At 40.7% G+C, this 22,785-nt stretch overlaps 1 protein-coding gene across 9 annotated transcripts in view; it reads left to right on the plus strand.

Annotated features, from left to right (window-relative positions):
- The window catches only part of LOC112144448 (cAMP-specific 3',5'-cyclic phosphodiesterase 4C), a 62,709-nt gene that overhangs the window by 35,146 nt on the left and 4,778 nt on the right, over positions 1-22,785 (plus strand). For 4 of the 9 annotated variants that reach the window (XM_036216360.1, XM_036216367.1, XM_036216361.1 and 1 more), the window contains 13 exons: positions 8,669-8,860; positions 10,174-10,218; positions 10,584-10,620; positions 11,382-11,455; positions 13,194-13,246; positions 14,998-15,110; positions 19,976-20,069; positions 20,218-20,384; positions 21,211-21,309; positions 21,401-21,565; positions 21,892-21,991; positions 22,076-22,230; positions 22,326-22,721. In XM_036216360.1, coding sequence (XP_036072253.1) covers positions 8,669-8,860; positions 10,174-10,218; positions 10,584-10,620; positions 11,382-11,455; positions 13,194-13,246; positions 14,998-15,110; positions 19,976-20,069; positions 20,218-20,384; positions 21,211-21,309; positions 21,401-21,565; positions 21,892-21,991; positions 22,076-22,230; positions 22,326-22,721 — 1,690 coding nt within the window. Of the gene's footprint in view, positions 1-8,668; positions 8,861-10,173; positions 10,219-10,583; positions 10,621-11,381; positions 11,456-12,252; positions 12,917-13,193; positions 13,247-14,997; positions 15,111-19,975; positions 20,070-20,217; positions 20,385-21,210; positions 21,310-21,400; positions 21,566-21,891; positions 21,992-22,075; positions 22,231-22,325; positions 22,722-22,785 lie in introns of those variants that run through there. The other 5 variants (XM_036216362.1, XM_036216363.1, XM_036216364.1 and 2 more) reach the window with 4 other exon arrangements.

A 22,785-nucleotide genomic window follows, 5' to 3' on the forward strand; every position in this document is an offset into this window, starting at 1 on the left:
CTCCAAAAGCTAAACTCCAAAATAGCCTACAAAAAATCTTCTTAAATGAATAAATAGTCCAAAAAGCTAGCAAAATAACAATTTTAAAACTTTAAAACCATAACTTTTTTAACATAAATAAGAATAAGAAAAGGGAAGTAATATTATTCCAGAATAAATCAACTTAAACCTTAAAAACTTTCAATATTTTAATCTCCCTAAATATATATATGGTCAAAATTACATTGGAAAACATCGGAATAATTATAAATAATTAAAAACAATAAAATAAACTGATCTGGAGGACCAGGTAGAATTAGCCACCCCGTGGCTGGCCAGCAAAGGTGTAGCTTGCCTTTGCTCAACAGATTTAGACAAGCTCATGATCTAGAAAGGAATAAAGGAGGTGAAGAAAATGGATGGACACAAACAGAAGTATATCTTGTAATGTTGAATATCTTCAGGCAAAATAGCAGCCTGAAATGATCTTGGGGGGAAAAAGGAAAAATTCTAAACAACACAAAATAACTTCAAGTTCAAATAGAAACTAATCATGCAAAGAGTTCAAGAGCTAATTTAGATCCATCTATTTGCAATAAAAGTTTGAAAAACAGGCAAGTTAAAGTGAAGCCACATGCTGACATATCCTCAGATCACTATCATTCATGGAAGCATTTGGGGGGCTTGTAGTTTATTATGCCTAAAACCAAAAACGTTGTGCTGTCACAAGAAATTATCATAAACAGCTCCAATAAAAACTGATCAAAAAAATCTGTAATTTTTTTGTGTTCTAGGATCTCTCCGCTCACACATAAGATAATAGATTGACCAGCACAGCCCAGTAGTTTCCTTTGCAGCTTTGTGTATTCTGTAGCCTTAGCATTCTTCCCTAGAATAAAACAGGAATGAATTGGAGTTTTTTTTCACTCTCTCAACCACACATATGCTTTTCCACCAAATTTTTTTCATTTTTAGATTATCAGCATCTTTGGAGAAGGGAGTCTTTTGGAGAAGGGAGTCTTTTCTCAGTCCTAGGGGTGCATCCCTTCATGACAGTGGTCACTTGCTGGATCAACAGTGGAAAATCACTCCGCTCTTGTCAAGTTGATGAGAGTCTCTTCAATCCTGGGCAGAGGGAAAGCATCTTTATGTTGGATTGTATTGAGTATCCTGTAAACCTCCAAGCCTCATCCCTTTTTTTTTTGACAAAGACAATCCGGGTCGTCCATTGACCACAACTTTCCTCAATGACCCCCTTTTCCCTTTAATATTTTTACTTCTTTGTGCATCATTGGTGGGAGAGGGCAGTACCTCTCTTTTATGAGTGGACTGTCTCCATTAGGGAAATGGTGCTGATCAGTTGGGTACAACCAAAGTTCTCGGCATGGTAAATGGTGTATACTTATATAACGCTTTTCTACCTTCCTTGAAGGCTCAAAGAGCTTCACAGTCACAGACCTTTCACAAACACATTCACACAATGGTGGCGACTCCGCTGCTGAACACTGGCGCCAACGTTCCACCAGAGTCAATGTGGGGTTCAGGGTCTTTCCAAAGGACACTTCGATACATGGGCGAGCAAGGCGGGAATCGAACCCACAATCAGTCGACTGCCCTACCGCTGCTCCACAGCCTTGCAAATTATGACTTGCAAATAGATCATTCCATCGGAACAGCAGCTTGGAGAACTCCTCCTGTTGTTCTGAAGACACCTTTACAAGTTCTCTCATCTTGGTGCATCTTCTGGGTGTCCTGAAGAACACTCTCTACAAGGCCCACCTCCACACTAGAGCCTGATCCCAGATGAAGGTCCAACCCTCGTGGGCCAGTCACGTCAGTCTCCTCTAGGCTGAGTTTTTTAGGCTATTTTAGAGTTTAGCTTCTACTTTAGCAACATGCTAATGTTTTTGACTAATTTAATTTAATTTACTGATGAATTTTAGGTTATTTTATAGTTTAGCCTATACTTTAGCAACATGCTAACGATTTTAGATCATTTTTTTTATCTACTGAGGTTTTTATTGGCTAATTTAGAGTTTAGCTTCTATTTTAGTAGCACGCTAACGTTTTTGACTAATTTAGTTTACTGAGGAATTTTAGGCTACTTTGGAGTTTAGTTAGTACTTAAGCAACAAGCTAGCTTTTTTTGGCCATTTGGCATCAACAAAAATTTTTGGGGGGCTAATTTGGAGTTTAGCTCATATTTAAGCAACACTAAATATTTTTACAAAGTTGGCCTACATTAGGGATTTTTAAGCAATTTTACTACAGATTTTTCAGAAATTTTGTTCAACTTCAGCGCTCTTTCATAGTTCTTAAACAAAATTTCCAGTCTTTTAGCAAATTTTACATTTTGTAAATAGCTTTGAATTTTCAGCAAATCCCTTAAAGTAAATTGTGTCATCATTTTCAGTTAACAGCTTCAGCATCTTCAGCAACTACTTTCAGCATTCACACTAGCAACTTTTCTAGTTGTTTTTTAACATTTTCTTCCTCTTTGAGAGATCACAGAAAATCAGTTTAGATGTCATACTTATTTTCACAATTGCAGACATTTAAATTAAACTGCCACCAGCTATGAGCGACCTTGCGTGCACATGTCAGTGTGTTTGCATGTTTACAGGTATGTGTGTTTGTTCTAAGCAAGCCGTATCCCAAGAGCTACTTAATGTAATACCCTGTCTGCTAGTCATACACAATATGTTCATGCACACACACACGTACACACTCCATCTGGAAGGCATAATTGAATCTTATGAGAGAGACTGTGGATGTGTGATTTAGGATGAGGGGAAGGAAGGGAAGATGGCTGGGACATAAAGCAGAAACAAATCTGGACGTTCTTCCACTCCTTTTCTAAGTCCTAACCTACGTCTGCACTTGGCTTCTCTGCTGGTGTGATACACACACATATACATGTGCTCTTTAAAGCTCATGTCGAAGTCAAGGCCTGAGGGCCGGATCCAGCCCTCCAGGTAATTATATTCAGCCCTCAGGATCACTTGATTTTATCCCTTTGACGCCAGATCTCCAGTGTTTATGATCTTTGATTGGCTGTACCTTTTCAACCGTTAACGCGATCAATGTAATTCCAGCAGATTCTGCTGATTGATCGCGTTTGAACAGTTGCAGTATGTCACAGATTTTGTGCTCAAACGTCACTGCCGACGTCTCCAGTGTTAAAGCGTTAATGGTCCGATGTTATCTTGCGCATATTTCTGACTTGTATAATTTTGACAAAATATATTATTTTATTGAGAGTAAAATATTGAAAGTTACTTAAGGTTTACGTTGATTTATTCTACAATAATTTTCCTGCCAGTTTTTATTCATATTTATGTTAAAAAGTTGGCTGATTTAGTCTTTTTTTTCAAGTTTTAAGGCTTTCCTTCTCGTTGGTACGCTCTGAACCACATAACTTTATATTTAAATGTAAGTAAATAATTTTTTTTTAAGCATGACCTTTTTAAAGTTAAAAAAACGCTTATTGTTATGGAAGCTCCGCGCTAAAGCTAGCGGACCGGAGTTTATTGAAGACGACATCAACGAAAGTGAGGTTTGGAGGGCTAAATGAAGGGGAAGGGAGAAGGGAAGAATTCGGATTGGGCCTAAAACCGTCTGGGTGATGCCCTCTACTGGTTGAAACAAAGTATTACAGGTGAATTTTCTGATTGGTCAACTGGTGTAAGTCATCATGATCTGCAGCTTCACTATAAAAGCCCCGCCCATCTTTGATTCTGTAACGGTCGGTTGTTCTCGTGTTAGCTTTAGCATGGCTCGCAGGTGTATTGCCTTCCGCTGTCAGAACTTACACAACTTTCCAGCGGACTTCAAAGTTAGGGAACAGTGGTTGAGTGCAATTGGCATTGAATCCTGCAGACTTTGTCCTGATGATGGATTTAATGAACGTTTCACTCTAGATTGTTTGTTTAATATGTTAGCCTTTATTAGCGTATGACGCTAGCATAATTTTACCACTCAGATAAAGGTCCCTTTGGTCAGGACTATGAGCGGCTGCCTCAGGAGAAGGTGGAGGAGAAAATTCCTCAACCTCCATGGAAAGTTCTGTGGAGAAACTGGCATCACTTTGGTCACTTCCACTTTCTATATTGAAGGCGCAGAGTGACTACGTTAGCTCAAGCTAACCTCACTGTAACTGTCAATCGTAGATCAAAACCACACCTCCCTACCTTTTTTCTTACATTTTGTAAATCTGGGCTGAGAGTGGAGTCAGCCTCCTTGTGTTACCCTTTATTTCTCTCTTTTCTTGTTCAATCTGAATACAGGTCATGGAAGAGCAGGTTATGTCCGGAGTCAAACCTGTTGAGACTAAAGCTCATTTTCTGTTTCATAAACCATTTCAAAAACAGAAGATGATTTACAAATCCTCAGTGGGTTCACATTTTTCAGTAGAATTTAGAACAAGAGGTCAGCAAGTCAGAGGTCAACACGTCAGCAAGGTTGGAAAAATGTCAATGATGTCATCAGACACCAGATGTGGAATTGCATGAAGTCATCCATAAATGACTAAAATGTAGTTATCTCAACTAGAGACTCTTTTTACTTTATTAGGTGATAGTAGATATTGGGCTTAATTTTACAAGTATTTCGTCACTAAAGATACTGTTGATCTGAAGCTGTTATTTCATTCAGGAGCACTCTTTGTATTCCCAATCAACTTTTATGAGTAAGTAAGAGTTTAATATTGGACTTTTTCAGCTTCCAGAGTTTGAGGTGCAATAAGGTTTTAGCTATATGACCTGGCATCTCTGCTTTAAAATCTTTGTCCCTTTTTCCTGAAAGCAAGCTGCTTTCTGACATTAGTGCTAAGATACGTTGTCTATTGGTCACATTGTCATAAATCTTTGTTAAAAATTACTTTTTTGTGGAATGAATCATGTCCTAGTCACCAGAAAACTTTTGCTTTCATGAAGGAGATGCTATGCTGCTCATCACAAACAAACAAATCAAAAACACACTTGTTCAGGAAAGGTGTTCAAGGTAACAGAAAGAGAATTTCATGTTGGCATACTTCAATAAACATAAACAATAAAAAAAGAAAACTTGGGCATTTATTGATTTAAGCCTGTTATAGAAGAAATGCTTCATTATTTTTAATAATTAATTTTATTAAGTCATGAAAATTTAAATGGCCCAAATGTTCTCTGACTTCCAAACTTATTTTATTCAGTTGCCTCCTCCTCATTTATGGAATGGCACAGGACTCCTGTAGTCTATCTCCCTCAAGGTTGGATGTGCTGGGCGTTCAGAGATGCTCTTCTGCAGACCTCAGTTGTAATCTATTGAAGGGGTCAAACCGGGAAAGATCTACCTTTTGATCTTTAAAGTGTATTTTACTGTTCATTCCTCACTACAAAGAACCCCAAAGCGGTATTTTGACCCATTCATGCATTTCTGAGTAATTCTCTAAAAACCTGCACTCTCAACACCTGCCCCTCCCATACCCAAGAAAACAAGCGGGTCCTCACATGCTTACATCATATGTTGAGAACCGCCCCCTCCAGGAAGAGCCTGCTCCGCCCTCAGGCCAACAAATACATTGGTTGTGTCCAAATTCCCTCCCTAACCCCTAACTACTAAAAAAACAATATGGTGAGGGACTATATAGTGCCCTGGATTTTAAAGGTAAACTCCAGATATGACGTCACCAATTTCACAAAGTGAAAATCGAATAAATACGAACATTTCACGTTTATTTATGACTCCACTGTGTTCTGATAGTGAAAATGTGGATGATTATTAAAAAATTACATTTAAACACGTTTTTTTGTTCGAAATTGTCCGACCGCAATGCATTGTGGTCTATATTCGCTAATCTAGTGAACATTGATGCACACTAGTTTTACGCAAAGACTTCTGGAAATTTCGAATGCACTCGATTTTGGAAGTAGATTGGAAGTAGAAGTAGATTATTAGTAGATTCGGACAGCACTAGAAAATGGTGAACACACTATGTAGTGAGCAGGGGGGAGTTTGGACACAACCACTTTCTCCACAAAGCTAGCGGTGATCAGCTAGCTCAGCAAGCCCCCACCCCTGGCTCGTGCACAGTTGTGCAGACACCGACTGACTAGGTTGTGAGCCAAAACGCTAATTCGATTCAGCTTTCAAACTTTGGGAAGAGACTTCTGGTGAGTTATCTACACGAGAATAGCACAAGGGATAGGTTTAGTTCTGCAGTCTGAACTAAGGATTTCTAGGCTATTATTAGCTAATATTTTAGCCTTATTCCAGCTGTTTTGCCTAAAGTACCCATTTTACCATTTTTTAGGCTAATTTGGCATTTCGCTGATTTTTTAGCTGGCTATCATCTTTAGCGTTTTCATCTATTAGCTTCAGTGTTTTTAGTTTTTAATTTCAGCATCTTCAGCGTCCATATTCAGCTTACAGCATTCACACTAACATTGTCGCAGGTAGTGCTACATATCTACGTAGTTTTTTAAATGCTTTTTTTTTTTTCTATGAAGATTACATAACTGAGTTGATTAAACTGTGGCTAGGTGTGTCTTTCTGGAAAACCTTAAATGTTTAAATTAAAGCTGTGGTTGTTACACTTTCTCTGCTAGCCTACGAACCGACGCCGCCCCACATCAGAGAAGAAAACAGTTATGTGGCCCTTACAAGAAAAAGTTTGAGGACCCCTAGCTTAGAGTGCATGTTCTTTTCATGATGGTCAGGGTTCTCAAGGTCAGCTGGCAGAGCACAGTAGCTGGGCCCTGGAAAACAAGACAAGCTAAAGATGTGGCGGGGCAGACTGTTAAAATATTTTATGCAATATAAAAAAGGTCAAATGAAAATGCTTTATTAATTTCAGCTTTGACAATCTGATGGTGGCATGTCAGCCCATCACTCTTTCACAAGCACAAATATAGCAGAGTTGAAGCATGTGATGGGCTATTGTTCACAGTATTTACAAAAGCAGGAAAGAAGAACTCTCTTTGTCTCCTTGTGTTCAATCACTGTGTTCTGTTTGAAACAATGACCACAGTCTTTGGTCACACAATTATGACAGTTTTCATCTGTCTTTTAAACATTTAAAACACCTGAAATCCTATATCACATTTGATAAATCTCACTTTACTAAGATTGACCTCTTTGCATCTACTCCCAGTTTCTTCCACGCTCTGCCAAAAAAAGTCATTTTCCAGATTTATCAGTATAAATGTGCAGAATGGGCTAGTAAGCAAGTGTCATCTGGTTTGTGACTTCAATAAAAAAGTATTTTGTGTGTATCAAGTTTGCACACATTTTTATGCACACAAAAAAGGTGTATAAAATGGTAAATGTCGTATACTTGTATAACACTTTCTACCCTCCTTCGAGGGCCCAAAGCGCTTCACAGTCACAGACCCATTCACCCATTCACACACACATTCACACACTGGTGGTGGCTCTGCTGCTGAACACTGGCGCCAACCTCCCACCAGAGGCAATTCGGGGTTCAGTGTCTTGCCCAAGGACATTTTGACACATGGGTGGGCAAGGCGGGAGTTGAACCCGTAAAATGTATGTGTATGACCAGATGACCCCACTTTTAATGTCAACATGCCTAGGATAGCACAAGGGTTAAGAACGTGTGACAGCATCATACATCATAAGTGTGTGTAACTTCCATTATCCCTATTATTTTTCTAAGGTGGACATACAAGCTTCAAGGGAACAGCAACCAATCAATCAACTTTATTTATATAGCACTTTCAAAAGGCAAGCAGCTAAGACAAAGTGCTGTTCATAAAAAACATAGAAGACAACAACACTAAAAATAGATAAACCCCACTTTTAATGTAAACATGCCTTGGGTAGCATGAAGGTTACCGTGTCACAAGCTCTGCTGAAGACTTGGCTAACCTTTAGATCAACAATAACATTGTGATCCTTGCTCAAAGCAGGATAAGGAAAGAGTGGAGTGTGAGATCAACAGGCAGATTGGAGCGGTGTCCACTGTTATTGGCTCACTGTTCTGGTGAATACGGAGCTGAGTCAGACAACAAAATTCTCAATTTACTGGTGAATCTTTGTTCCAATTGTCATACATAGTTCATGAGCTCTGGGTCATGACTGAAAGAATGAGGTCCCAAATATAAGCGGCTTAAATTTGCTCATTCCACAAGGTCTTTTAGAGACAGAAGGAGAAGGTTGGTCACTGGAAGAGACCTCAGAGTAGATTGAGGTGGTCCTGGCATCGAATGCCTCCTGCACGCCTCCCTGGCGTGGTGTTCTAGTCATGTCCCAATGGGTGAATCCAGGGCAGACTCAGGACCCAAAAGAGAGACTTTATCCTTTGACTGGCCTGGGAAAACCTTGGAACCCCCTTAGAAGAGTTGGCAGAAGTGGCCAGGAAGAGAGAAGACTGGGCATCTTTGCTTAGACTGCTGTTACTGGAAGAGCAATAGAAGACAGATAGATGAAAATATGTTTGTTTGGCAAAACAATCAAAGAAATGTGTCTGCAGACTGCTTTATACCAGTCGGTAGGTTTCATTTTGGAATGATGATAGATACTGCTTAGTGATCACAATCGGATCGTATAAACAAGGCCTAACACGATGCATGTATTTGCTTGGTGCACCTTAGATACAGACAGGCATGGTTACCGCGATGCCACAGTTTATTTGATTTCAAAGCTAATGAATATATCATAAAAAACAACTTCTTTTCTTTTGTCTCAGCTTTGATGTGGAAAATGGATTATCTGTGGGACGAAGCCCTCTGGATGCCCAGGCCAACCCCGGTTCCGGTTTGGTTCTGCAGGCCAACTTCCCCCACAGTCAGCGGCGGGAATCCTTTCTCTACCGTTCTGACTCAGACTTTGACCTCTCAACCAAAGGTCCACCTAAAAACTCTTCGACTGCCAGTGACCTGTAAGTAAACTTCCTCATACTTTCCACTTCTGAACCCTAACTCTAAACATTATTCTTAAGATGAAAATCAGAGCTTAGAATTCATTTAGTTTTGGACAAGAGACCATCAAATGTATCGATGAATAAAGGATACTGGCCTGTGTTTAAACATGTTTTTATTTATAATTTGACTTGATGCCGAGTCATCTTATGTCTGATGTATTTTTGTTCGGATGTAAACCCTTGTTGATTGTACTTCACATGCTTTCTTCTTTGATTGCTTGAGATAAACCATTTCATTTCGATTAAACAGTGTAGCTAGCATAGTCATCAATCCAGCTCAATAGGCTTTGTGACAGGTTGGCGACGTGTTCAGGGTGCATCCACCATTCACCCAACAGTACATGCAACAGTCTCCAGCAACTCTGCGGCCCCCGTGAGTTACAAAAAAGGATGGAAGTTCAGGACAAAAATCCAATCTCCTTTTCTACCCTTTGACCTAGTCACTGAAAACTGAAAACTCTGAAAGCACCAAAGCTGAGTCCCTGATTGGGTGACACCCGACTTGTGCCGGGTATTGAAAATGTATTGGTATTACTTGGAGAAGTTTTCATATTAAAGACTGAGGTTCTTTGAAAATTGATAAGTTTCTTTGTAGGACAAATGTTAGGGGTGGAGCAATTAGTTTTAACATTCAAAGTCGATTCACTGACCGAAAATGGATCCAGAACATCTTTATCCAAAACTTCCACCAGTGTGACTCAGAGATAAATACTGAACAGTGCAGGTGATGTTTTCCACATTCCTTGTCTTTCTTTAAGATAATAAAATAAATGTGTACAAACAAACAAGTAAACAAGAATGAATGTCAAATCCATTCATATTTTAGTATGAAAAAGTTCAACCCACTTTTGTTTTTCCACATCAGAATAATCATTATTAGAACATTCTACCACACTGTATGGTCACATGACTTTGTAAATTCAAGGTGTTTCCACAGATTAGACTGAAGGTTCTTTTTACGTCATAGTAAAATATCAATCCAAATGTTATTTTCTCATTTTTAAATAGCTTTATCTTATCAGTGTATTCGATTTGATTAACGACTTGTCTCACACAAATCGATCTGTTTGCACTGTAAGTATAGAAATCAACAAATCAATTAATTGTTACACCCTGAATAACGTATGATACCAAACTGTCATCGTGTTCTAGATACAAAATGGGCCTTACAGTGCAAATAGGTATGCTGTGTTCCCAAAACCGGCGCCCTCCCCACACACTTGTACACTCACAGGTTTCCCTCATGGACTTTTGCCTGTCTGTTTTCAAAGGGAAGAAAGCTTGAAGCACTGGGAGGTCAACTGGTTGTCATCTCGGTGAGAACATTCTGATGCAAAATGAGAAGGAAAAGCCACTAACTCTATCTCTGCTGCATTTTCTTCAAGAACGCTTCAGAATGCTTTTCCTGATCTTCTTTCATGAGAGTGAAGAATCACAAGTATTTTAGCTGTGCTCCCTCCTTGAAACACCCCATAATTTTAGATACATTAGGACCTAACAAACAACTAACATGTAGTGTTTATCTTTCTTATATATGCTCGTTCAAGTTGTGTCACCCATAAGTTACTAGTTCTTCCACCTGAAATATTCTTCTGGTCTTCTTGTCCAGTATTTAAGCTGACACAATGTGTGGGTGAATAAAACACACACCTCTTTGTGTGTTTGTGTGTTTATTTTACAGACATTCAGAGGACATGATTGTCACACCATTTGCACAGGTGAGTATTTCAAATCATTGATGTATCTTATATTTTGCTGAAGAAAGGCAACAGGTTGTCCAGTTAAAACAATGTTTTTATGCTTTAAATGCAGCAAACACACACTGTGAGAATTATCTTTCTACAAACCCATCAGTGAACTGTCATGAAAAAATAATATATTTATCAATATATTGAACATTAATGTATTGACAATATATTCCATATATGGAATATATGCATTTTCCAGTATTTTTTACAAAACATCTATTGCTGTTTTCATATATGATCGTGGGATTCTCAGTATTTTGCAATGTATTTAATTGTTCATTATTTGTTTAAATGTCCTACAATCCATCGTCTAATATAGTAAAATATAACATCCAATATACTGAGATATCATCCTATATACTAACTGATATACAAGGTAATATAGTAATATCCCACAATATCACATAACAAGAATTATATATTAAGAGGCATTATATATATATATATATATATATATATATATATATATATATATATATATATATATATATATATATATATATATATCATATAATATACCTTACCATACAACATAAAATACCCCAAATTATCTGATGTTATATTTGTTACAAATGCACAAACAACAAAATATATTTTAACAAAGGCAGAAGAAATTAGGAAATAAAGTTTATTTGCCTGCCAATGGATTTTAAATATTCAACAAAAAAATGTGTTTTTATCTTCAATGTTGAACGCAAGACATTTAACAAATTTTCTGTGTTTATCTGCAGGTCCTGGCCAGCCTGAGAACGGTTAGAAGTAACTTTGCCATCATAACAGGCCAGCAGGATCGCACAGTCAGCAAGTAGGCTTCTAACTTGAGAACTTTTGGTTGATGGCTTTGTACTACCGTATTTTCTACACTAAAGGCATACTTGAAAAGCCTTGCCCTTTGAAAAAATACACCTAATAATCCGGTGCGCCTCATGAGTCCACTCCTCTTGACTGACTGTCGGACCATTTTGCACTGACACAAGGACGCATTGTGTACACTTCGAATGACGGCAGCGATAAACCAATCAAAGAACATAGTGCGAGCTGACCTCTGCCTCGTCTCTGATAGGTATAATACCAGTATGTTGCAAAACAATGTTGGTTTTTCCAAGAACTCCCAAAAATGGTGCTAATGACAAGACATACTTATGAGGCACAATTACACTACAGGCTATCAGTTAACCGGTTGTAAATGGGAATAGAGTAGCTAAAAAACAGTCCAAAATCTTACTTTCAGTTAATGAAAATTTTTAAATTTGCGCAAGGATTATTTGGCGCAGAAACTACCAGCAAATTACAAAGAAAAGATGCCTATTTACTGGAGTAACAAAATTACAGAAATAAACATCCAGCCCAACCACATTACCAACATGGGCAAAGTCTCCTCACTTCTGCGATCCTCGCGAACCAGAAGAGAACCAGAACGGTTTCAATACCCACAACTTGGCACATGAAGTCAACTTTCACTGTCACTAATGGTCAGAAAGTACCACCTATGGTTATTTTTAAGAGTAAAACACTGCCAAAAAAGTTTCTAGCCAGAGTGTTTTGACCCCTGGTCTTGGTACACAGAGTACATGTTAAGGTTAATTAAAATGGCGGAACGGACGAGTAGAAACTGAGTGGCTCAGAGAGGTAACTGTAAAGAGACCAGATTGTTACTTCCACGCATCAGTTCATGTTAATCTGTCATTCCATGACTATCTTGGGAGCAATGGATGATAGACGGCAAACATACTTTTACTGTTACGCCCTGCTGCTGCTGGACCTTTTTTTTCATCCAGTCTTTCGGCTCACCTGGCAGGTGTGGCCTATGTGCCTTATTGGCACCTGCTGTCTGTTTGAGACAGAGGAGGCCACACCAAACCAGGCAGGGAGCAGAGCAGCAGACTGGGTTTTAGTTGGTGTGGTGCTGGTATTTGTTCTCTTTTACCCTTTTTGTCCTCAGCAATTTTGTTATGTTAGTTTGGGGTTGGACCTTGGTAGTCTTGATTTGTGGGCTTTGTTTATTTGTTTTTTTTTGGGGGGAGTAGTTTTGGTTTTGGTAGTTTTGGTTCATATGTGAATGGATTGTGGACGCCCAGGCTGAGGTATCTGCTTTAATTGCTGTCTGAGCTTTCAGGAAAGCCGGCATCATTACTGAACATCCATCTGGCAACAAGACTGACTCCCAAAACAATGAGTGGGAATCCCGCATGCTTGATTCCGCAATTGCCCAGCTGTTTAATTCAAACAAAGAAGAAAAGGACTTTGATGGATTTGAAGATTTTGGGTAAAGATTGATTGAAAAATAATTTGAGTGGATTGTTACAAAGCACAATAAAGTTCAACTAATCTCACTGTTTTGCTTATGTTACATTTTTTTTGTAGACCATATCTTTTAGCTTATAGTACGGTGTGCCGTGTGTATGGGTTAAGTGCAGAAAAAAACTCGTAATTGAGACTACACCTTACAATTACATCTTTTGGTGTGGAAAATACGGTAATTAAAAACACAAAAAAATTGTTAATATCATCATTTATAATGACTGAATGGTCTCTACCCACAGGATGCGATCTTCAAATACCAATCCACCATCAATGTCCAAGACCAGTCTGGCAGGTATTCATCAGTGTTTAACAATCAACTGTGTTCTTGTTCACAGGGACAATAAGTATGCCTCCAGCAAAAGATTCTTCCCTTCTCCCTAGCCTTTCATTTAGCCCTTCAAACTGAGAGTTATGGAAAAATAGTGGCATAAATTTTGGACGAGTTGGGTACACCCAAAACATCAAGTTTTGAGGCGGACGGCCATTTAACCATACGGCATTTTCAAAATTGTAACATTTGATTAAAAGGTTTAGGGGGACACAAGGGACCAAAATCCAAAGCACACCTTAGATCGCAGGCCGACCAGGATAAACACTAGATATATAACATTACCTGCTATAATGCTGGTGTGAATGCTGTAAGCTGAATTTGGCCACTGAAGATGCTTACATTGATAGCTAAAAACACTGAAACTGATAGCTGAAATCAATGAAGCTAATAACTGAAAACGTTGAAGCTGATAGCCAGCTAAAATTTTAGCTAAATGCCAAATTATCCTAAAAACTAAAAGAAAAGAAACTTAGATTAGCCAAAACAGCTAGCATGTAACTAAAATATTAGCTAAACTCCAAAGTAGCCTAAAAAAATCTTAGTAAATGCCAAAATAGTCCAAAAAGCTAGCATAATGACAATTTTTAAAACTTTGAAACAGTAACTTTCTAACAGAATTATGAATAATAAAAAGGCAGGAATATTATTCCAGAAAAAATGAACTTAAACCTTAAATTCAATTCATTCATTCCGCTTTTTCCCTTTCGGGGTTGCGGGGGTGCCAGAGCCTAACCCGGCTACTGATGGGCGAAGGTGGGATACACCTGGACGAGTTGTCAGTCTGTCGCAGGGCCTCAATCACACACTCATACACTCTCACATTCACACCTAGGGGCAATTTAGAGTCACCAACTAACCTATGATGCATGCTTTTTTACGGTGGGAGGAAGCTGAAGCGAAAACCCACGCATGCACGGGGAGAACATGCAAACTCCACACAGAAAGGTCCCCAGTTGATGTTTCTGTTTCAGATCCCCCAGCCGAGAATTGAACCGGGCCCTTCTTGCTGTGAGGCAAGAGCGCCAACCACTGTGCCACCGTGCAGCCCTAAACCTTAAATAACTTTGAATATTTCATTTTCCAAAAATATATATTTTGTCAAAATTATTCAAGTTAGAAATAAGTACATTAATAACAATAAAATAAAATGATTTGGGGGGCCGGATCTGGCCCCAGGGCCTTGACTTTGAGACATGTGGTTTAGGGCACAGGTGTCGAACTCCAGGCCTGGAGGGCCGGTGTCCTACATGTTTTCCAACCAACCTGCCTTTGAAGCTCTTTACTGGCCAAACACACCTGATCCAGGTAATCAGCAGCAGATGAGGCAGGATTTCTGGAAAACCAGCAGGACGTCAGCCCTCGAGGACTTGAGTTTGACACCCCTGGTTTAGGGTATTCTATTATAATGTCACATATAGAATATTTGGATTAATGTCGCCTTAATACGTTCACAGTTCAATAAATATTTAGCATATCGAATATTACTAGGTTTGATATCAAGCATATCAAACCTTATGATTAATGGCAAACTAGGTTGCTACAGAATATTGATGAGTTTGTATTAGTTGGTTTGTATCAGTTCCATGTACTAATGGAACTAACTCAAATTCATTAAAGCTATTCTAATACAGTAATCCTAATTGTTGTAACGTAAGTTAACATTGTTAAAGCAGAATTATTTTGATAATGCTGTCATATTCTTGTCTGGACAGAGGAGCCGGATCAACAGCTGGCCATAGAAACCCTGGATGAACTGGACTGGTGTTTGGAGCAGCTAGAAACACTAAAGACTCGGCACTCTGTCAGCGAAATGGCTTCCAACAAGGTTAACTATTTCCTGACCAGTTACTCGCTTTCTGCTATTCCTGTTTATGTATAACTATGTTTCAAAAATAATCAGACATCCATCACAACAGGAATAGGCAACTCCAGGCCTCCAGGGCAGCCTTCCTACATGTTTTCCAACATACCCTGCTCTGGGATGTTCTAATTGGCTGGACAGTTTCCTGTTCTTAGCTAACAGGAGGTCTTTCCAGGGATCTGCTGTAGCCACTCCTCCAGTTTGGAGGTTACAGCCCCGAGTGCTCCAACTACCACGGACACCACTGTCACTTTCACCTTCCAAGCTTTCTCCAGTTCCTCGCTGGTATTTCTCCAGTTTCTCATGTTCCTTCTTCTTTATGTTACCATCACTTGGTACTGCCACATCCACCACAACGGCTTTCCTCTGTTCTTTATCCTCCACTACAATGTCTGGTTAGTTCTCCATTATCATCCTGTCTGCCCCAGCCAGCATCTTACACCCTGCAGTTATGTGCTGGATTGTTTCCTCCACACAGGTGCACAGCCTACACCTTGGGTCTTGTCTGGTGTGGTAGATCTGAGCCTCTATCGCTCTGGTGTCAAGGGCTTGTCCCTGTGCTGCAAGGATCAGCCCTTCTGTGCTGTCCTGCAGGCCAGCCCTCTCTAGCAATTGATAGGACTTCTTGATATCAGCCACCTCAGTTATGGTCCAGTGGTACATCCCATGCAGGGACTTGTCCTCCCATGAGGCTCTGTCCTCCTGCCTCGCATCCTCTGCTCTCCATTGCCTGAGACATTCACTGAGCACGCTGTCAGTTGGTTCTTGAGTTTGACATATTCATGCATCTTGGATGTTTCATCCTGGATAGTGACTTCCTCGCTCGCTAGTCCTCGACCTCCTTCCTTGCAGCTATCATACAGTCTGAGGGTGCTGGATTTGGGCTGGAACCCTCCATGCATGGTGAGGAGCTTTCGAGTTTTAACATCCATGGTCTGTAACTCTTCCTTTGACCATCTTATTATTCCTGCAGGGTATCTGATGACAGGCAGTGCGTAACTGTTTATTGCCTGGGTCTTGTTCTTGCCATTGAGTTTGCTTCTCAGGACTTGCCTTACTCGTTGGAGGTATTTGGCTGTTGCAGCTTTCCTTGTTGCCTGTTCCAAGTTGCCATTTGCCTGTGGAATTCCAAGGTACTTGCAACAGTCCTCAATGTCTGCTATTGTTCCTTCTTGGAGTGAGACCCCTTCTGTGTGGACTACCTTGCCTCTCTTTGTCACCATCCGACGGCATTTTCTCAAGCCTGAATGACATCCCAATGTCAGTACTGTAGATCCTGGTGGTGTGGATCAGGGAGTCAATGTCGCACTCGCTCTTAGCGTATAGCTTGATGTCATCCATGTAGAGGAGGAGACTGATGGTGGCCCCATTTCTGAGTTGGTATCCATAGCCAGTCTTATTGATTATTTGACTGAGGGGGTTCAGACCTTTGCAGAACAGCAGTGGGGACAGAGGCTTGGTATATGCCACATTTGATGAACACTTGTGTAAGTGGCTTTCCACAATTTCATTGAGTTTCCTATGAAGGTTCTTAGAGTCCTGTTGATGTTGTACATCTCCAAGCATGCAGCGATCCAGGTGTGTGGGACTGAGTCATAGGCTTTCTTGTAATCAATCCATGCTGTGCACAGGTTGGTGTGTCGTGACTTGAAGTCTTGTGTGACTGTTCTGTCAACCAGGAGTTGGTGTTTGGCTCCTCTGGAATCTCTACCAATGCCCTTCTGTGTTTTGCTCATGAATTGATCCATGTGCCTATGTATTTTGGTTGCTATGATGCCTGACATGAGTTTCCATGTTGTTGAGAGACAGGTTACTGTGGGATGGGACTGCACCCTTTGAGGGATCCTTCTGGATCAGGATTGTTCGCCCTTCTCTTAGCCATTTAGGGTGAGTCCCATCTCTTAGCATCTGGTTCATTTGTGCTGCCAGGCACTCGTGCTGTGAGTTTCTTAAGCCAATAGGCATGTATCATGTCAGGGCCCGGTGCTGTCCAGTTCTTCATACCTGAGGCTCTTTCTTGGATGTCTGCCACTGTGATGGTTACTGGATTCTGTTTAGGGAGGTTGCTATGCTGTTTTCTCAGAGAGGTCAGCTATTGAGCGTTGATGTTCTGTGCTGTCTCTTTCTCCCATATACTTTTCCAGCACTGTTCAGTTTCCAGCCTTGGTGGGTCTGCTCTGCTGCTTTGACGCTGCCACATTTTCGCAGGTTGATTTGCGAAAAACCTGTTTATTCAAAAAAATTCTAATTAATTTATATAGCACTTTTCCTGCTTTCAAGCATCTCGCAGTGCTTTCCACAATAAGATAAATAACAGTGAGACAAAAAGTAGAAAAATCAATCATAAAAAAAAATAAATAAAAACAAATTTGATGCTGGTTGGGAGGAAGAGCATAACATCTAGGAGTTTTTGTTTGAGATCCTTCATCTTTGCCCCAAGGAAGCATCTGGTAATGGCGTTGATGTACCTTATATTTCTGGTTATGGAGTCACTAATAATCAGAGTGGTTGGGGGAAATAACGGTTGACGTCATACCCTCCCGCTCCTCAGCTGTTGCTCCTGGGGCTGGGTGGTGGCTGGTCCTGGAGGCTGACAGACCGCCTGGGCACTGCGTCCTGGAGGAGCTTAATCCTCCAGTGGGCAGGAGCGGTATCAGAATAACTTTATTGAGAAAGGGACAGTGCATATTAATGAACATTAAAAACAAATGTAAACATGCCAGATTATAGCCTCAGGCTAATTTCCATCTGGAGTCCCCTGGCACTATATGCACTATATGGGATGTTTTAGTGAATCCGGTTATCCTAGACCTGGAAGAGGAGGGTGCAGTGGGATGGATCTTGCTGCACGCTTAGCCCTCCAGGTGTAGCGCTGGCTGCAGCTGTATTGTCGTCTGCCAGGGCAGCAAGCTGACTGGACAGTGCAAGCTGGGAAGGTGATGTCTGCCTCATCTGGGGTCTCCTTATGCCCCTATCAACCACTTCGGTCCAGGATGGATGGTTCTTTGGTGTAGAGCGGGAAAAGCACACCCTGCAGAGTCTATGGGAAGAGTGGGCTGGGCAGTGGACAGCTCCAAGATCACTTTCGATTGTTTGGAAGCTACTCCAAAGGCACTTGATAGGAGGCCTTCCTTTAGTTTTAGCTCTTGATAGTTTATTTATTTTTTTCCTTTAGCTCTTCAATAGTTTGGTTTGATTGGTCACATGTACATTTCAAGCTGGCCATCTCACCATTCGTAAGGAACTTTCATAGCCCGGTTAATCACTGTAGATGCACCAGACTGGTTAAAACTGCCCCTGCCTCTGGTGAAAGCCAGACAGTTCTTATGATGGTAGCCGCACCGGGCTCAGGTAAATGCTGCAGCGGGCTTTGGAGAACACTGTGCCAGGTTCTGGAGAGCACCGTGCCGGGCTTACGTGAATGTTGCGCAGGGCTCAGGTGAACGTCAGATGGGCTCAGGTGAACGCCACATGAGACTCTGGAGAACACCGCGCCGGGCTCCGGTGTACGCCGCCGCGGGCTTTGGAGAACGCCACGCTGGGCTCTGGAGAATGCTGCACCGGACTCAGGTGAACGGCACGCCAAGCTCTGGAAAACGCTGCATCGGGCTGCGGTGAACGCCGCAGTGGTCTTTGGAGAACACCATGTCGGGCTCAGGTAAACTCTGCGCTGAGTACAGGAGAACGCTGCAGCAGGCTTTGGAGAACGCCGTGCCGGGCTTCGGTGAACGGTGCAGTCTCACTTCATTGTCTCTAGTGTACCTCTTTAGACGGCTGCTCAAGGCCAGGAGCCTTTGTTTGGCTGTTTCCAGGGCTTCAGGTATGGGCATCTGGCTGTATCTCTTAGGCACTTTCATTGCCCCTTTTTGGGCCTCTATCAGCTGACTCACTTCCCTCCGAGCTGCCTTGATTTTAGCCTCTTAGCCGTTGCTTCTATGGTGGGCATTGTTTTCTCCCATGGTTGCTCTTATTGCCAAGCATTTCAATGATCACTGTCATTATCTCACATTGGTTATGAGGTAGTGTTCAGGGTCTCACCCAAGGACCCTCACTGAATTATGTTAAATAGCTCTCCATTGCTATTGTTTGTAGTGATTTTGTACAGGTTTTTTATGCTCAGAAAAAAAGTAGCTTCTTATACTCAGTTCCATTTAGTGCAATAACTCAGAGTGATCATGGCCTTCAACATGTTTTCATGTCTCTTGATGGGAGAACATGGGCATTTTGTTTCATTTTCGCCTTTTTTTCTTTAATTTCACGGCCCATTTACCAGAACAAAAATTAAGACCCATTCACCCCAAATTTAGGACAATTTAAAACTTTTTAGGGCCTGACTTTAGTTAAATGAAATTTAAGACTTTTTAAGGACCCATGTTGCACAATTTGGACGAGTGCTTTGGGTCATTGTCCAGTTGTAGGATGAAATTGGCTCCAATCAAGCACTGTTGACTAGGTTAGGCATTGCATGTAAAGTCCCTTTTACCCTGAACAAATCTCCAACCTTACAACCACCAAAGAAACCCCAAACCATCATGTTACCCCCACCTTGCTTGACAGATGGCGCGAGGCACTGTTCCAGCATCTTCTCCGTTCTGGGTCTCACAAATGTTCTTCTGTGTTATCGAGAAACTTCAACTTTGATTCATCCATCCCAACTTTTTATGTAAACATGCCTAGGGTATCACAGGGGTTACAGCATTGAAATGCCTAAAGAAGCTTTTAATAATAATAATTTAAAAAAAATGTTGAAATATATATTATTGATCCTTTCACTTGTAAATGTTTTAGCTCCACCACTGTTCATCCATGTTTGCTTTGTGTGTTTGCAGTTTAAGAGAATGCTGAATCGAGAGCTCACTCAGCTATCAGAAACTAGTCGTTCGGGGAACCAAGTGTCTGAGTTTATCTCCAGTACCTTTCTGGGTATTTTTTTTTTTTTTTGCTTTAATATTGTAGATTTCTGCTAATAGATGATTGAAAAATAATGCTGATTAATCTTGAACTATTGCTTGCTCTATTATGATCAAGAAAAGATTGTCGTTTTAAATGTTTACCTGGACCTATTCAACAGAAAAGTCACATGAGATGGACATCATGTCACCCCCATCCAAGGAAAAGGACAAAAGTAAAAGGCCTATGTCTCAGATCAGTGGTGTGAAGAAAGCAACCCACAGCCTTGCCCCTTCTTCCATACCTCGCTTTGGTGTCAATGCTAGCCAGGAGGGACTTCTAGCCAAGGTAAGACGATAAGCTTAACATACACTCGCTGGCCACTGTAATATGTACACCTTGCTAGTGCTGAGTTTACCACTTTTGCCTTCAGAAAGCCCTTAATCCTTCATGACATAGACTCAACAAGGTACTGGAAACATTCCTCAGAGAGTTTGGTCCATGTTGACATGATGGCATCACACAGATATGTCAGCTGCACATCCATGATTGTTGGCTGCACCTCTAAAATGTTCTACCACATCCAAGAGGTGCTCTATTGGGTTGAGGAATATACTGGACTTAAGTATGTCTTATATGTTTCCTCAAATTTCAAGATAAGTTAGATATGGAAAAAACAAGGAGTGATACAGTAAGTACAGTGCTTTGTTATCGCCCAGCTCTTTTGTAACCTTGGCCAAGCATAAAACAAGTCATGGAGACTTCTGACCTAGCCATGCCGACCGTCAGAGTCAGCAGTTCCCTGCTAAGGGCTGTCTAACCAAAACTACCTAAAGAAAACAAATAAACAAAGCCTGCAAACTAAGACTACCAAGGTCCAACCCCAAACTAAAATAACAAAACCCAGCAGTGTAAGATCACTTCATTCACCTTTCTTCTCCATTCTGATGCTCGGTTTGAACTGCAGCAGATTGTCTTGACCACGTCTACTCGCCTAAATGTATTGAGTTAGTGCCATGTGATTGGCTGATTAAAAATATCCATAAACAAGCAGTTTCCCTGGTGTACCTAATAAAGTGGCCCGTGAGTGCATGTTAATTTATCTTTTTCAATTGAACCCCTAATTTTTTTTTCTAATCTGTAACATAGTCACATACATGGATTTTGTTTGCAGGAACTTGAAGATATAAACAGATGGGGGATTGACATCTTCAAGGTTGCAGAATATTCTGGCACTCGCCCACTGACAGTCACAATGTACACTGTCTTTCAGGTAAGACATCAACTCCACCATACAGAATTTAACAACTAAATCCATTTTCAGGAAGATGACGAATATCAAAACTATGTGTTATCTGATCCAGGAACGTGACTTACTAAAAACCTTCAAGATTCCTGTTGACATCTTCATGAACTTTGTGATGACACTGGAGGATCATTATCATTCTGAAGTAGCTTACCACAACAACATCCATGCTGCAGATGTGGTCCAGTCAATGCACGTGCTTCTGTCCACACCTGCACTGGAGGTAGGAGCAACAATCTAAGAATACAGCTGGCTGCAGGAAGTTTTAGGATTGTTGACAACCCGGTTAGCCTATAAGACATTAATAGTGCAGCACATAATACTGAAATGATCACAAATCCTTTCATACTCGGTTCATGTTGTACTCCATATGTGATGGACCGCTCCGCACCCGCTCGACGCACCCCCACCCCCCAATAAAGTGCATTGTCAAATTTTAACTACAAAAAATATGTTTATCACTGTTTCCTGTGACGGGTTTGACACACAACAACTGAGGATTTTCATGCTTCAAAACGCACCATGACTTGATGTTTTAATGTCACCAAGGCTGTCTTTACTGATCTGGAGATCCTTGCTGCACTGTTTGCTAGTGCAATCCATGATGTGGATCACCCTGGAGTTTCCAACCAGTTTCTCATTAACACCAGTAAGCCTTACATGGATTTATACAACTACATCAGGAATTGTGTATGTCTGGTGGTCTACAGTTCAGCTTGTTTTGTTTCTTCAGACTCTGAGCTTGCACTCATGTATAATGACTTGTCAGTGCTGGAGAATCACCATTTGGCTGTGGGCTTTAAACTTCTGCAGGAGGATAAGTGTGACATCTTTCAGGATTTAAGCAAGAAGCAGAGACAGTCGTTGCGCAAAATGGTCATCGATATGGTATAATCATTTTGAGTAAAACTTCACACATTTATAATGTATTTTTGTGAGTTTGAACAAACATTTCTGATTTCATCTTGCTGTTATTATTGCAGGTTCTGGCAACTGACATGTCTAAACACATGAATCTCTTAGCAGACTTAAAAACTATGGTTGAAACAAAGAAGGTAACCAGTCTAGGCGTCTTGCTCCTTGACAATTATTCAGATCGCATACAGGTAAGGACACAAAAAAAAACAGACAGAAAAAAAAGAAAGGATGAAAGTGTTTTTTGTGCATGTCTATGTTTTTTTGGCTCATCTCTGCAGGTTCTTCAGAACATGGTTCACTGTGCAGACCTGAGTAATCCCACAAAACCTCTTGAACTGTACCGTAAATGGACAGATCGAATCATGGTGGAATTTTTCACTCAAGGGGACAGGGAGAGAGAGAAAGGAATGGAGATCAGCCCGATGTGTGACAAACACAACGCCTCAATTGAGAAAAATCAGGTAGCCATCATGACATAAAGTTGAGATGTTTAGTTTGTGCATGAGATAACATGACAAAACACTT

This window comes from Oryzias melastigma, linkage group LG17 (assembly GCF_002922805.2).
Source record: "Oryzias melastigma strain HK-1 linkage group LG17, ASM292280v2, whole genome shotgun sequence".
In the NCBI taxonomy this organism is placed as follows: Eukaryota; Metazoa; Chordata; class Actinopteri; order Beloniformes; family Adrianichthyidae; genus Oryzias; species Oryzias melastigma.